The sequence below is a fragment of the Oryza brachyantha genome, chromosome 2, assembly GCF_000231095.2.
Source record: "Oryza brachyantha chromosome 2, ObraRS2, whole genome shotgun sequence".
Taxonomy (NCBI): domain Eukaryota; kingdom Viridiplantae; phylum Streptophyta; class Magnoliopsida; order Poales; family Poaceae; genus Oryza; species Oryza brachyantha.
In genome coordinates, this window is record NC_023164.2 from 20741199 (window position 1) to 20753765 (window position 12567).

At 45.7% G+C, this 12567-nt stretch overlaps 1 protein-coding gene across 1 annotated transcript; it reads left to right on the forward strand.

The window, feature by feature from the left end:
- Positions 1-1335: 1335 nt before the first annotated feature.
- LOC102710664 (protein DETOXIFICATION 49-like) lies at positions 1336-3123 on the forward strand. The gene has a single exon (XM_006647616.2). The coding sequence runs from the start codon at positions 1336-1338 to the stop codon at positions 2992-2994; it is 1659 nt and encodes a 552-aa protein (XP_006647679.1). The 3' UTR covers positions 2995-3123.
- Positions 3124-12567: the final 9444 nt, after the last annotated feature.

Sequence of the window (12567 nt, forward strand, 5' to 3'; positions counted from 1 at the left end):
TTGAGTGGTCTTAGACACCACGTCAGTCAATCGAGACTACAAAGCTTTTCTTTAATAATACAAAATGATTTTAGCAATAGCTTTATTTTTTTATGTTGAGCAATTCTACATTACTTAAAAAGATATCAGGAGGTGCTAAAATTTTAGTATAAAATTTAGTAGCTCCTAGTACCTAAGGTACCAAGATGTACCAAATTTTACACTAAATATTTGGTACCTCTCGATACCTACTTAAGTGCTGTAAAATTGCTCTTTTATATTAGTCCCGTCACTTCTTATAATAGTCTTTGTAATTTTTCAATTTAGGAAGAAGTCGTAAAATCCAGAAAACAATATAAAATATCTCCTTACCTCACTCCCCATTTCCCTCTCTTACCTACAGTCACGCCTCTTCCACTTTCCAGGCGCCGCCGCTTTCACTTCCCCCCTCTATGTGTGGTACAAATTAAGTGTAGCGCGGGTGAATAGGCGGAGCTCATTCCTAGATCCAACACTGTTCTTTTATTTGATGAGGCCATTATCCGCTACAGAAGCCACGATCGTCCTGCTAAAGCCACTCTTCCCCCACCACTCTTTCCTCCAAGTAAGTAGTTTTCCTAGCTTCCCAAAAAATACACACTAAGTAATTCATCTTGACGAGTTGAAACCACTAGCGAAACACTCTTCTTCATGGTCCAACGAAGTCTATGGATGATGACAAGCGGTCTTTGACTCTTTTCTATTCATATATACTCTCTTTTTGATTGTTGGTAAAACACTAAAACCATCTATCCCCGGGTGATGGAAGTCGCCACCCGTGTATGTTGTAGATTGGTCGACGTGTGCTTAAAGAAAGACGGAAAGAGGGCAACTACGCTCCCGTCTTTGAAGTTTGAAAACTTAGGTTTTGGATGATTAGGCAGGCAGCCAACGACGAGACAACGTTCCAGTCTGATCAAAACAAGAGAGGAAAAATAGAGATGGAATTGGTGGGCCCACACCAGCTCCCTATATAAAGCCCTGATGCGCGGCCATCCCCCTCGCACCAACCAACCAACCAAACGAGCTCGCACAATCTGAAGTTTTTTTTCCTTTCGTCAACCATTTCCTCTGCTCCTCCCCCCGCCCGGGGAGTGAGGGGGGCGAAGCGTCAGCGATCGATCCACCCCGCGCGCTAGCCTCCGAGCCGGAGACAGCACCACGCCCCCCGCGCCCGCGCCCGCGCGCGCGTTTCCGAGCGAGGCGCGGGAGCTAAGTAAACAAGTATAACGTCCCAGCCTCCATCAGCGAGGAGACCGTAACGCGTCGCGCGGGAGCGAGCGAGCGTTGTTCTTTCTCCGGTCCCCTGTTTCGGCTATGTCGTCGCCTCGCCGGGACGGCTGCGGCGCGGGCGACGACCTCGAGGCGTCCTTGCTCTCCAAGGGGGATGGAGGTAAGGTGGTGGTCGTCTTCGTGGCCCCGGAGGCGGCGGCGGCGGCGGCGGCGGAGGAGGATCTGCCGCCGGTGCTCACGTGCAAGCTGCCTGGCCGGTTTGTTAGAGCGGTGAAGGAAGCCTGGTCCGTCCCGTTCCCGATGATGCGGTCCATGTCGGCCGGCGCTGCGGGCGCCGAGGCACGGTCCATATTGGAACTCGCCCTGCCCATGATCTTAACCGGGTTGCTGCTGTACCTCCGGTCAATGATTTCGATGCTTTTCCTCGGCCGCCTCGGTGGGCTGGCGCTCGCCGGGGGGTCCCTCGCCATCGGCTTCGCCAACATCACAGGGTACTCAGTGCTATCTGGCCTTGCCATGGGCATGGAGCCCATCTGCGGGCAAGCCTTCGGCGCAGGCCATTACGATCTCCTCGGCGTCACCATGCAGCGGACCGTGCTCCTGCTCGTCGCGGCCGCCGCTCCCATCGCCGGGCTGTGGGTTCACATGCGGCCTCTGCTCCTGCTCTGTGGCCAGGACGCGGCCATCGCGGCGGTCGCGGAGACCTACATTCTCGCATCCCTTCCGGACCTGCTCCTGCAGGCGTTCCTCCACCCAGTCCGCATCTACCTGCGGACGCAGTCCATAAACCTCCCTCTCACCGTGTGCGCCGCGCTCGCCATTGCACTCCATCTGCCCATCAACTATGTGCTCGTCTCCGTCCTCGGACTCGGAATCAAAGGGGTGGCATTGGCCTCTGTTCTGGCCAACCTAAACCTCGTTCTCTTCCTCTTTGGCTACATATGGTTGAAGGGCGTGCACAAGCGCACCGGCGGCTTCGCGATATCGGCCGACTGCGTCCGGGGCTGGGGCGAGCTCGTCAGCCTCGCGCTGCCGAGCTGCGTCAGCGTCTGCCTCGAGTGGTGGTGGTACGAGATCATGATCCTCATGTGCGGGCTGCTCGCGAACCCGAAGGCCACCGTGGCTTCCATGGGCATCCTGATCCAGACGACCTCGCTCATCTACATCTTCCCTTCCTCGCTCGGCTACGGCGTGTCCACCCGCGTCAGCAACGAGCTCGGCGCGAGCCGGCCAGAGCACGCCGGCCGCGCCGCTACGGTGGGCCTCATGCTCGGGTTCGCGTTCGGTGGCGTGGCGTCCGCGTTCGCGTGCCTCGTGCGCGGCTCCTGGGCGACCATGTTCACCACCGACCCGGCGATCGTCGCGCTCACCGCGTCCGTGCTGCCGATCCTGGGCGCCTGCGAGCTGGGCAACTGCCCCCAGACGGCCGGCTGCGGCGTGCTTCGCGGCAGCGCGCGGCCCAAGGACGCCGCCAGCATCAACCTCCGGTCGTTCTACCTCGTCGGCACGCCGGTGGCGCTCATCCTCGCGTTCTGGTGCCACTACGACTTCAAGGGCCTGTGGCTCGGCCTCCTCGCCGCGCAGGCGACCTGCGTGGTGTGCATGCTCCTCGTGATCGGGCAGACGGATTGGAGCGCGGAGGCCAAGCGCGCGCAGCAGCTCACCGGAGCGGTGGACATCAAGGAGAGCAGCGGCAAATACAGCAGCCACGTCGCAGTGACTGAGCAACCAGACGAGTGCTGACAAGCTGCTGCGGAAGTTCAGCATTCCCGTCGGCTCTTCGGCTCTCTTATTTTTTTTCCATATTTTTGGCGGGAGAGGAACAAGAGGCTAACATATGACAATTTTGTTACCAATTGGTAAATCTGTAAAGATTCTTTTCTGGTGGTTACTACAGAAGATGAGAAAATTCACAGGAAATATCAAAGATTTTTTCCTCTGACGAAAAGCCACCCTCACAGTAACATTTTTGCTAAAGCTGCCATCCCTGGTCAAAGTGTGCATTGGCGGCATACGTGATGGGGTATAAATAAATTAATTGTCATCTTTCCTCATCGATTTAAGCATTTTGGTTAAATTGGTTAGAGTAATTAAATATTGACTGATACGTAATTAAATAAAGAATGTCTAAGGCCGCATTCGCCACCCCTCGCTAGTTAACTTATCCCCTCGTTTTTCGCACGCACGTTTCCCAAACTACTAAACGATGTGTTTTTTTAAAAAATTATATAGGAAAGATTTTTTTTTAAAAATCATATTAATCTATTATATATTTTTTAATAATTAATTAATTATGTACTAATCTATTACTATGTTTTCCGTGCCAAGGCATAAGTTAACTTACGGCTACCAGCCGAACGCGGCCTAAGTGTCTAACCATGTTGAGGCCAATCTAAAACATAAGAAATTTACCATAATTTCAATCCTTTCTGGAAAACAAAATTCCTCCATACCAGAGGAAACATAAGGAGGAAAGTGGCAGAATTTTACTGTAATTTCAATTCATGTAAAAAATCCTGCCAACCACCTCCATGTATACTAAAGGAGACATAGGTACCAAAATGAGATAATTTTACTGTACTTACATGTCCCGTGAAAATCTCGCAGATCCGGCCTCCATCTCCATATGAGACATTATGATTTATGAATGAGCAGCAACTATTTCGACCCTGGACCACAGGCCAAGCAGGAATGTGACATTCTCAAAGGTAAAGCCATAAGATCGAGTCAAAAATCAACCAGATTTCAATAAGAAGGTTTGTGGTTCTCGATAACCAATGGAGATTCGGTTGCATGCCTATATGAATAAGCAACGATCAGACCGATACATATTCTAGCACCATATTTGAACGTCTAGTAACCAAGCGATCTTCCACTCTCCCGCAGTGGCCAACTGGGAATTTTCTTAACACGACGAAATGCTTCAAACAGTGGCAATGCGAATCGTTTCAAGCGACGTGTAGCTGCGTCACTGGAGTGAGGCTGAAACATGAACGGAATAAGACGCATGCGGCTGCTGCTGCACCAGCAGCTCCCTCACACATCCCGGCGAGGAGAGGAGAGGAGACGAGATTCGTCTGCTCCCGGTGTTCGGTCGGAGGGCGCAGCTCAAGGACGGCGACGGCACGAGGCCCAGGTGGATCCGCCTGTGCCACGCATAATTATACCGGTGGTCGTACAATGATTCCAGGCGGCTACAATCTGCACCGGCGCCGGCACCGGCACGGCCGGCCTACGAGTGTATATAAAAAAGAGTTTTACCCTCATCTTTTCTTTTATACCTCGAGGAAAAAAATAAAAAAGAGTTTTTTTTTCTTATCCTTAAGAAGGTACCATAATATACCATCTCTTTCTATATAAAATTTGATAAATATGTAAAGTATCAAATTTTATATAGAAAACAGTAGTACCTCTTGTACCTTCTAAAAAGGGTAAAATTGCTCATAAAAAACCCAGAAACGGCCATTTTGCTCTCTATCTGAGCCACTGGGCTTCTCCGGACTCCGAGAAGATATCCACAGTTTGGAACTTTGGATGACCCCAGGAGCCAGTAAAAAACTAAAAAAATGTAATGTACTGGATTACTGTTAGTTAAGCAGTTGCTTACCGCCGGGTTAATGCAAATACATAATGACAATTGTGCTCATCATGTCCTGGTGTTGTGGGCGTATAACTTGTCGTAAAAACGATGTATCCGTATAAATTTGGGGTGAGTAGTGGTAGATTTTGGGGTTGGTATGTGACGCGATTTTGCTCGATCGGTTCGATAAGACGCGTGTTTGCGTGGAAGCAATCCACACTTGTTGCTTGAATCAACAGTTTATGTTAGTCTCAGTGTGACAAGGATATACTGTATCTCAGATGATAACACAGTTTGTCTCCTGAGACATAAATTTTCTCAGCTTAGTCATCATTACAGCTCCAGGGAGCTGTGAAAGCATAAGTGGCTGGAGAGCTGTAGCCATTATTATCTTTTGGACGAAAGCAATTGCGTTTAGCTATCTCCTTGATCCCGAAGCGAATGCATTACTCTTTCGCTCGCTAGCGGATCAAGGTGGGTGGAGCCCGCACGCCGACGGTGAAGGATCAAGGATCTAAGGGGTTAGCGCTCTCGTCTTTTCATTTATACTTATAAACTAAAATTTAAACTTTTAACCTTAAATTTAAGTTAATTTTGTTTTTTTCATCCTTTGCATTTAAATAGCTAAGACACATATGAAAGTTTTACTCAAATTATTTTTTATTTGTAAATATGTCATTTTATTTTTTCAATAAAAAGCTAAAAGATGACCTCACTATGAAGTGGACATGCAGTAGGGTAATGAGGGCGCAATGGATTTTTGTTTTGTGTAGGGTATACAAACACACTATTCTTGCTGCAAGAAAACCTTTTAAAAATCATGTAGGTCCGTTATAGAAGCAAAAAGGTTCGCTGATTTTTCTTGTTCATCGGCTCGCTCCCTGTCAAGATCCCTATCAACTAAGACAGGGATACTCGGTTTCTTTTTTCCTTTCGGAAACGATTCTTGATCCAAGTTTAAGGCCACTCTCGAGCTGCAGCGTCCATTCATATATTCAATTAGAAGCGTAGGACATTTCTAACTCGGCTTGTACTAAAAAACTCAACGTAAACCATATTGTATTATCAAAATCACATGCATAATCTCATGGCCTCGACTCAAACATTTTTAGCTACACACTGCATTTTTTTTTATGATTAGTGTCAGAACCCCCACGATATAAAGGGACGATTGATTTCCTCATCCAACTTGCATCACTCTGTTTAAAAACTCATTTTATCCTTCATTTGCGACGTTTCTCTAATTTTTAAAGCTAATCTCAACCGACTTTATATAGTGGAACTAAGAGGCCACAATCTTGCAGATTTGGTAGATAATGGAGATCAATCACTTGGTCCTCTTTACATGATACTAGTAGCCCTGTATTTTTTTACGTCGGTAAGATCAGTACCGTAGGATTTTCTTGGGGGAGAAAAGAAGCAAGTCAACTAGAGCCCTTTGCAATCATCGCGACGGCCCTAACCCTTGATTGCCAAGCAAAGTGTCACACGGTGATCAAGCCCAATCAATATAGCTTTGTAAAGCGACAGTGATCCTTTGATGCTGGACACTCTCGACTTTCGTCTGAAAACTGGCAGCAACTGAAACAGAGTTGCATTTCGTCCTTGAACACGATCCCCGGCCCTGCAGACCACGCACAGAAGACGCCGCCGACGTAATCTGACTTGTACTCTGCAGTGTCACGGTCACGCCCCTAGCTGCACGATCTTGCATGAACCGTGAAACGAGACGGCTCGGTTCACGTTACGTATCTAACAGTGGACTGGACCGTGGACGGCGTGGAGAGAGTACATGCGAGATACGCAATACCGCTCCTGGTTCTAGTAAATTGGAGTGGCGTGCCGGTCCAGATCAGGAATTAACTGCCCGTTGAAAGTACAGGCGCCCGTCCCTGTCCGGCCGTCGCAAACAGCCGAGGGGGATTCTTTTGTCACACGAGCCGAGGTGGTGCGTTCGGGCGGCCGGGTGCGCGCGAGCGGCATCGGGGGCGGGGGACGACCTGGGCGCGTGTCCAGTGGAGGGGGAGCAGTGCACCGGTGGGGCGGCGAAAGGTCCACCGCCCCCGCGCGCCCTCCTCGCACGGCGGGGATTCGCCGTGTGCCGGGTGGAAGCGCGCATGCATTGTACCGCACGTCCTCCTCCGCACGACTGCACCGTATCGCCGCCTGGCACAGGCCGCCCCCCGCGCGCGGACCCCCGGCGAGACGTGGGTTGAACGCCTAGGCTACTGGCAATCACGCACGCGCACGCTCGGCTCAATGGTGATGAGCCAGCGCGGGCGGGGCGGCGGTGGCGAGTAGGTTGAAAGTGATTCGGATAATTTTCGTCCGACCGGATCGTTTTTCGGATTCGGATAGTTTCGGTCGGATAGTTTCGGAAATTTTCGGATTCGAAATCAGATTCGGATATTTTTTTTCGGATACGGAAACAAATACGGTACGGGTGATATCCGTCGGATTCGGATATCCGTCGGATAGTATTCGGATTTTTTTTCTGGATATCTGGACCTATAGATTAACCATTCAATCAAATCAGCTCAACCTAAAAAAGCCTATCCCAACGGCCAAACTAGTGTTAACCTTAGCTGGTTCTGATTAACTGGCTTCAAGTAGTCTACGTGTCCACGACCATACAACCGCAACTGATATTTATTTTTATGATATTAGTAATTACTTATATTTAAAAATTTTGATAAGTTATATACTTATATTAAAAAATAACAAGTTATATTTCTTCAATGATACGTGAAACTTAGTTTAAGAGGTTTTTATGTTCTAATTAATATTCGTCACCGTATTCGTTTCGATCCGTATTCACTCCGTATTTGTATTCGATAATATTTGATTCCGTTTTCATATCCGAGTTTTCGATTCCGAAAAAATATGAAAACGAATATGATAGAGGTGGTTTTCGACTGTCGGTCCGTTTTCATCCCTGGTGACGAGCCGATCTGGCCCGGGCGGTACGTCCTCGATGGATGGGCGCGCGGCGACGGCCAGCCGTAAAGGCCGCGTGCGGTGGTGGGTGTGGCAGCGGCATGGACTGGACCAGGTAGGGGTGGCACAAACACACACACACGCTCGGTGACCGAGTCTTTTTCCAGCGGCGCACCGCCCCGACTCGGTGTCTCGCCGCTGCTCGAGTGGTGTCCACTAGAGTTAGAGTCGGTAGACCGCGGTGCCACGCTGCCAGTGTCGTTCTACTCGGGTACTCCGGCACAAGAAGGATGATGTGACGTTCGGTCGTGGCGCATGCACGCACGCACTCGCGTGCGTGCGTGCCTCGATCGATTTAAAGCTAGTGGTCAGGCTCGATCGGGCCGCTGCGCAGGCCTAACACTTCATCGTCACAACAGTTTCACGAAATACGTGATCTCTTTGCTTACGGGACGGCACCCAGAAAGTCTCTGGTGGCTGTACTCGAACGTATACAAACACCTAAAAATATGTGAGTATATTATTCCGTTAACAGATCTCAACTGAAATACATCAGGGCTCGTCAACAGAGTGTGCTGGCTGGCTGGCTACAGGTAGTAGCGGAAGCCGTAAGACGTTTTTAGTTGATCAAATAATGAAGTCGACATGCGGAAAACCTACTGTAGGACAACTGGGCATGTGTTTGCATTTTCTGGAAGCTGACTTTTGGCATGTCAACTCAAGTTGCAAATAACTCTCCGAATTTAAACCATAATTTAAAGCCCGGTTTGAGATGCTATTTATACCCTTGTCTTTTCGCTTCTGCTTATACTTATAAGCTAAAATTTAAATTTTAAATTTTAAATTTAGAGTTGGTTTTGGGATTTTTGTTACTGAAGTTTATTTTATAATCTTAGTTTTTAGATCGCCAAGAATATATATATATATAATTTTTATTCATAAATCATTTTTTTCATTTATAAATATTCGTCCCTATATATAGTTATGCACCATTAGTCAGACGCTAGCAAAGGAGGAACTACGAAGAGAAGAGATGGAGGGTACCTATCTTTTGTCTGATCCGTCATCCTTTCTGAAGATGCACGTCTGCTAGGCTGGAGAAATTAGGCTCCGCGACAATCAGGTCTTGGATAACAGGATAAGCTAGTAAAATTAATCACGCCAATCAGCGGTTACTGCAAGTATAGAAATGTCCTCTTACATAGTAGCATGAAACCATAGCAGGTGGGATGTAACGATGTTAGCTATTTGGTGGTGTGAAAAAATAATTTAGTCATGCAAATTACAAATGACTTAGACCAGAACTAACATAAGCTAATATTTTTTATTAGAGAATGATCAAGTATTAAGTCACCTTGCCTGATTGAAGCCAGAGAATATTTTTCACGTCAATATTGTACGACCAATTTTGTACCAAACCAAAGTGCACAAGTGAGATTCTCTAGGCTTTTGGAGGGAATATACAGTTAATCAAATTTACAGTTTCTGAGTATGTATATTCCATAATGTACGTTTACCACCAAAAGCATGTCCAAAGTAATACTAACAATATAATAGATCCAATTTACGCACATAGAAAGAAGGATGGAGCGACCGAAAGAAATAAATCTTCTAACAAGAACTGTTCGACGTTAACAATAAAGAGGGGTGACGGAGAAAATAAGGCAATAGTCCGAAGACGTTAACAACCCATCAGTGCAACCCGATCACATTAAATATGGTCAAAACACCAGAAACATAGCACAGTTACTGAAAACCGAATATGCTTCATTCACCTTTTACAGGGACATGTAGTCGAATTCAACTGCTTGATGGACACCAAGGCGGAATACTATTATCATGTTTCAGTCAACATCAAACATGTAATACGTGAACATTTCCCCGTATTTACATAAATAGTATATGTTTTCTGAACGAAAATTATGTAAAGCTCCTTATAACGAGAGTAAGGGGGTGATTGTTTGACTTTTTCATGAAAAAAATTAAACGGCATATTTACAAACAGAAAATAATTTGTTAAAAAAGTCACTATATACGTATTCTTAACGATCTAAAAACCAAGACTGGAAAATAACTTCAGTGAAAAACCCCCCAAATCAACTTCAAATTCAATGTTAAAAATTTAAATTTTAGCTTATAAGTACGAACAGAAGCTAAAAAGATAGGGGTATAAGTACTTAATTATATAACAAAGAAGTATGGGAAAAAAAGCACCAACCTATTTTAAAATATATATTGCATGCTTCGGCGAAATAGAACATTTTCAATAATGAGTGCCTTCAGAAAGAAAAGAGCAGGAGAGAAATCTGGTGAGCACAAAGAACTGCAAATGCGAGGTACAGGAGTACAGAAATAACAAAATAAACAGAATAGTTCGGCTACTTCAAATTTAAGTATCATTTTCATCATGAGTTGTTTAAGTAACAACTGTATTTATCCTTTTTTTGGGGTAATGAGTCTATTAATGACATTACAAGTAACGACATATCATATATAGTTGATGTTCAGAAATGAGTTTTATAGTCAACGCATAAAAAACGCACAGAATGCAATACACAAATGACAGCTACAGTCAACTACATATATATTGCAAAAACTGAAAAAGTCAAACATGAGAGGGAGGGTATTGGAAGGCCTTAAGTTGACCTATAATTCTTTTGAGGGAAGGTATTGGAGGGCTTAAGTTGGCCTATGATTCTTAGAGTTGTTCAAGTTGACCGCTTTTAGAAAATGAAGCTCTCGCCAATGGTATTAAGGTCAAACTGATGCATCAGCTTCTAACTTAAGTTATCAGTACATTGTATCCTTATTGAAGACAAGCAGGAGAGTTCAGTCGAGATATAATTTGATCAACATCCGAGCTGCAGTAAGGATCAGATCACTGTTAGTATAATATAATGAACTGGAATATTTTAAAGTAAAATACTATAATCAGTTTGGAGTAATCCAGTGTTCAAATATCTAGCTGTGTAATGTGTTGGTCTCAAAACTGCATCACATGACCAGGCCACCGGGGACAAGAGTACAAATAATTCAAAATATCCTATTTTCTGAATTTCTTATTGACATAAGGAACAAGGGAGATATCATAATCAATTCCAAATTAGACGTGCATCTTCTATGTGGTCACTTGCATTCAGATGCAATTTCAGCCATTATTCATCCTGATTCCTAAACACAAATCTACCGTAGAAGCTATGTACTGCTCAAGAAGATGCTATTGTTTTTTAAAGGTTTTTTTATCATTTTTGAAAAGTACCCTGAGGTACTTTAAAAAAATTAGTGTAAAATTTTAGTATCTTAAGATACATCATACCTTGAGGCATTAAAAATATGGTATCTTAGATGTTTTTTAAGAACGGTAAAATAACTCTTTTTAAAAGGTCGAAGGTACCATCGAAAGTACATATAATTGGTGGTTACGGCTCACTGTGATTACAGACTTTCATTGTTTACACAGATAGGAACAGGACGAATGGACGATGGCCTGGCCCAACCTCAAATTTAGCCCAAATATCATGTGCCAACCAAAATCAACAACATGATAGGCGGATAGATTTTCTGTGTTATCGTGACGTGCTGAGATGCGTCACAAGAATCCCACTGCATCGGTACCTTCTTACACTCATAAAACACTACACTACTACAGGACATACATTGCGCAGTAATAAAGTCGATTCATTGGCCCAAGTGTCACACATGCTACGGTCTTGAAGTTGAATGATAGAGGTAGATCAAAAGGAAACAAATTCAAAGAATTAGCTATATCGACCTTCAATTAAAAGTCAGGGACGTTTATAAGTTTTTTACGAGACCTAAGGCATAAGTAGCCTGGACAGAAACTTTATCATTTGAAGTATTTTCTTCCGATTTATTTCCAGATCCAAAAACAAATAGTACAACATATGACAGAAGTCGGCCACAAATCTCTTTTATGCATTTTACATACTGTTTCATTCTACAGAACTAATTGCATCCACTATTCGATAGAAAAAAAATTAAAAAGCACGACCTTTCTTAGGGAGAGGCAGCAAGAGCCTACGTATCAACCGAATATTTAACATTGTGCAAGCAAGCAAGATATCGCACTCAGGATTAAGACCAGATTGCCCATAACGAAGAACCATTTCAACAAGCACCTTCCATGCGTGCCCAATCAGGTAAGAACCAGCGGGTAGAGAAGCTGACCTTGCCATGTCGCGCGCTGGCCCGCAAGCAAATCTCCCCCTGAAGCAATCGGGTGACGGAGGGGAGGCCTGCCGCCTGCCTGATCGGCGCCGGATTAGGCGGAGTAGCGAATACGGAGTACCACCTTAAACCTAAATCGTACGTGTTCATCTCATCTTTCTGGCGCCTGCTTCCCTGGGTTGTAAGCTGCGGGCCTGCGGCTGGTCCATGGGCCGTATGAACATACTCAAATGGGCCGTATCTTCCTACGACTGTAGGAGGCCCGTTCGAACGTGTCGAAGAAACGACACTGTTGCTGCGCAATACTACGTCTTGACGAGCTGAAAGCCTGTAACCTCTGTAGTCTGTACCGATAATGTCGAGACTCAGTTGTTTTCCAGCCGCTATCGGGAAGGTCCGGTGCATTACAATGCCCCCCGCGTTAGGTAATGTTTAAGCCGAGAAGAAGGGCAGTTGCCATCTCAATGACGTTAACACCTCCTCACTCTCGCGGGTTGTTCACGAACACGAACACGAGGAGCAGCAGTGTACGTACTCCGTTCATGGTAAGGGTTGGTCCCTTTGCAGTGTCGGTCCTCGCAGCATCGCGGCGCATGGTAACCATATTTTAT

Excerpts from the sequence above, each read along its gene's own strand:
- LOC102710664 (XM_006647616.2), top strand. The coding sequence starts at position 1,336 with ATGTCGTCGCCTCGCCGGGACGGCTGCGGCGCGGGCGACGACCTCGAG.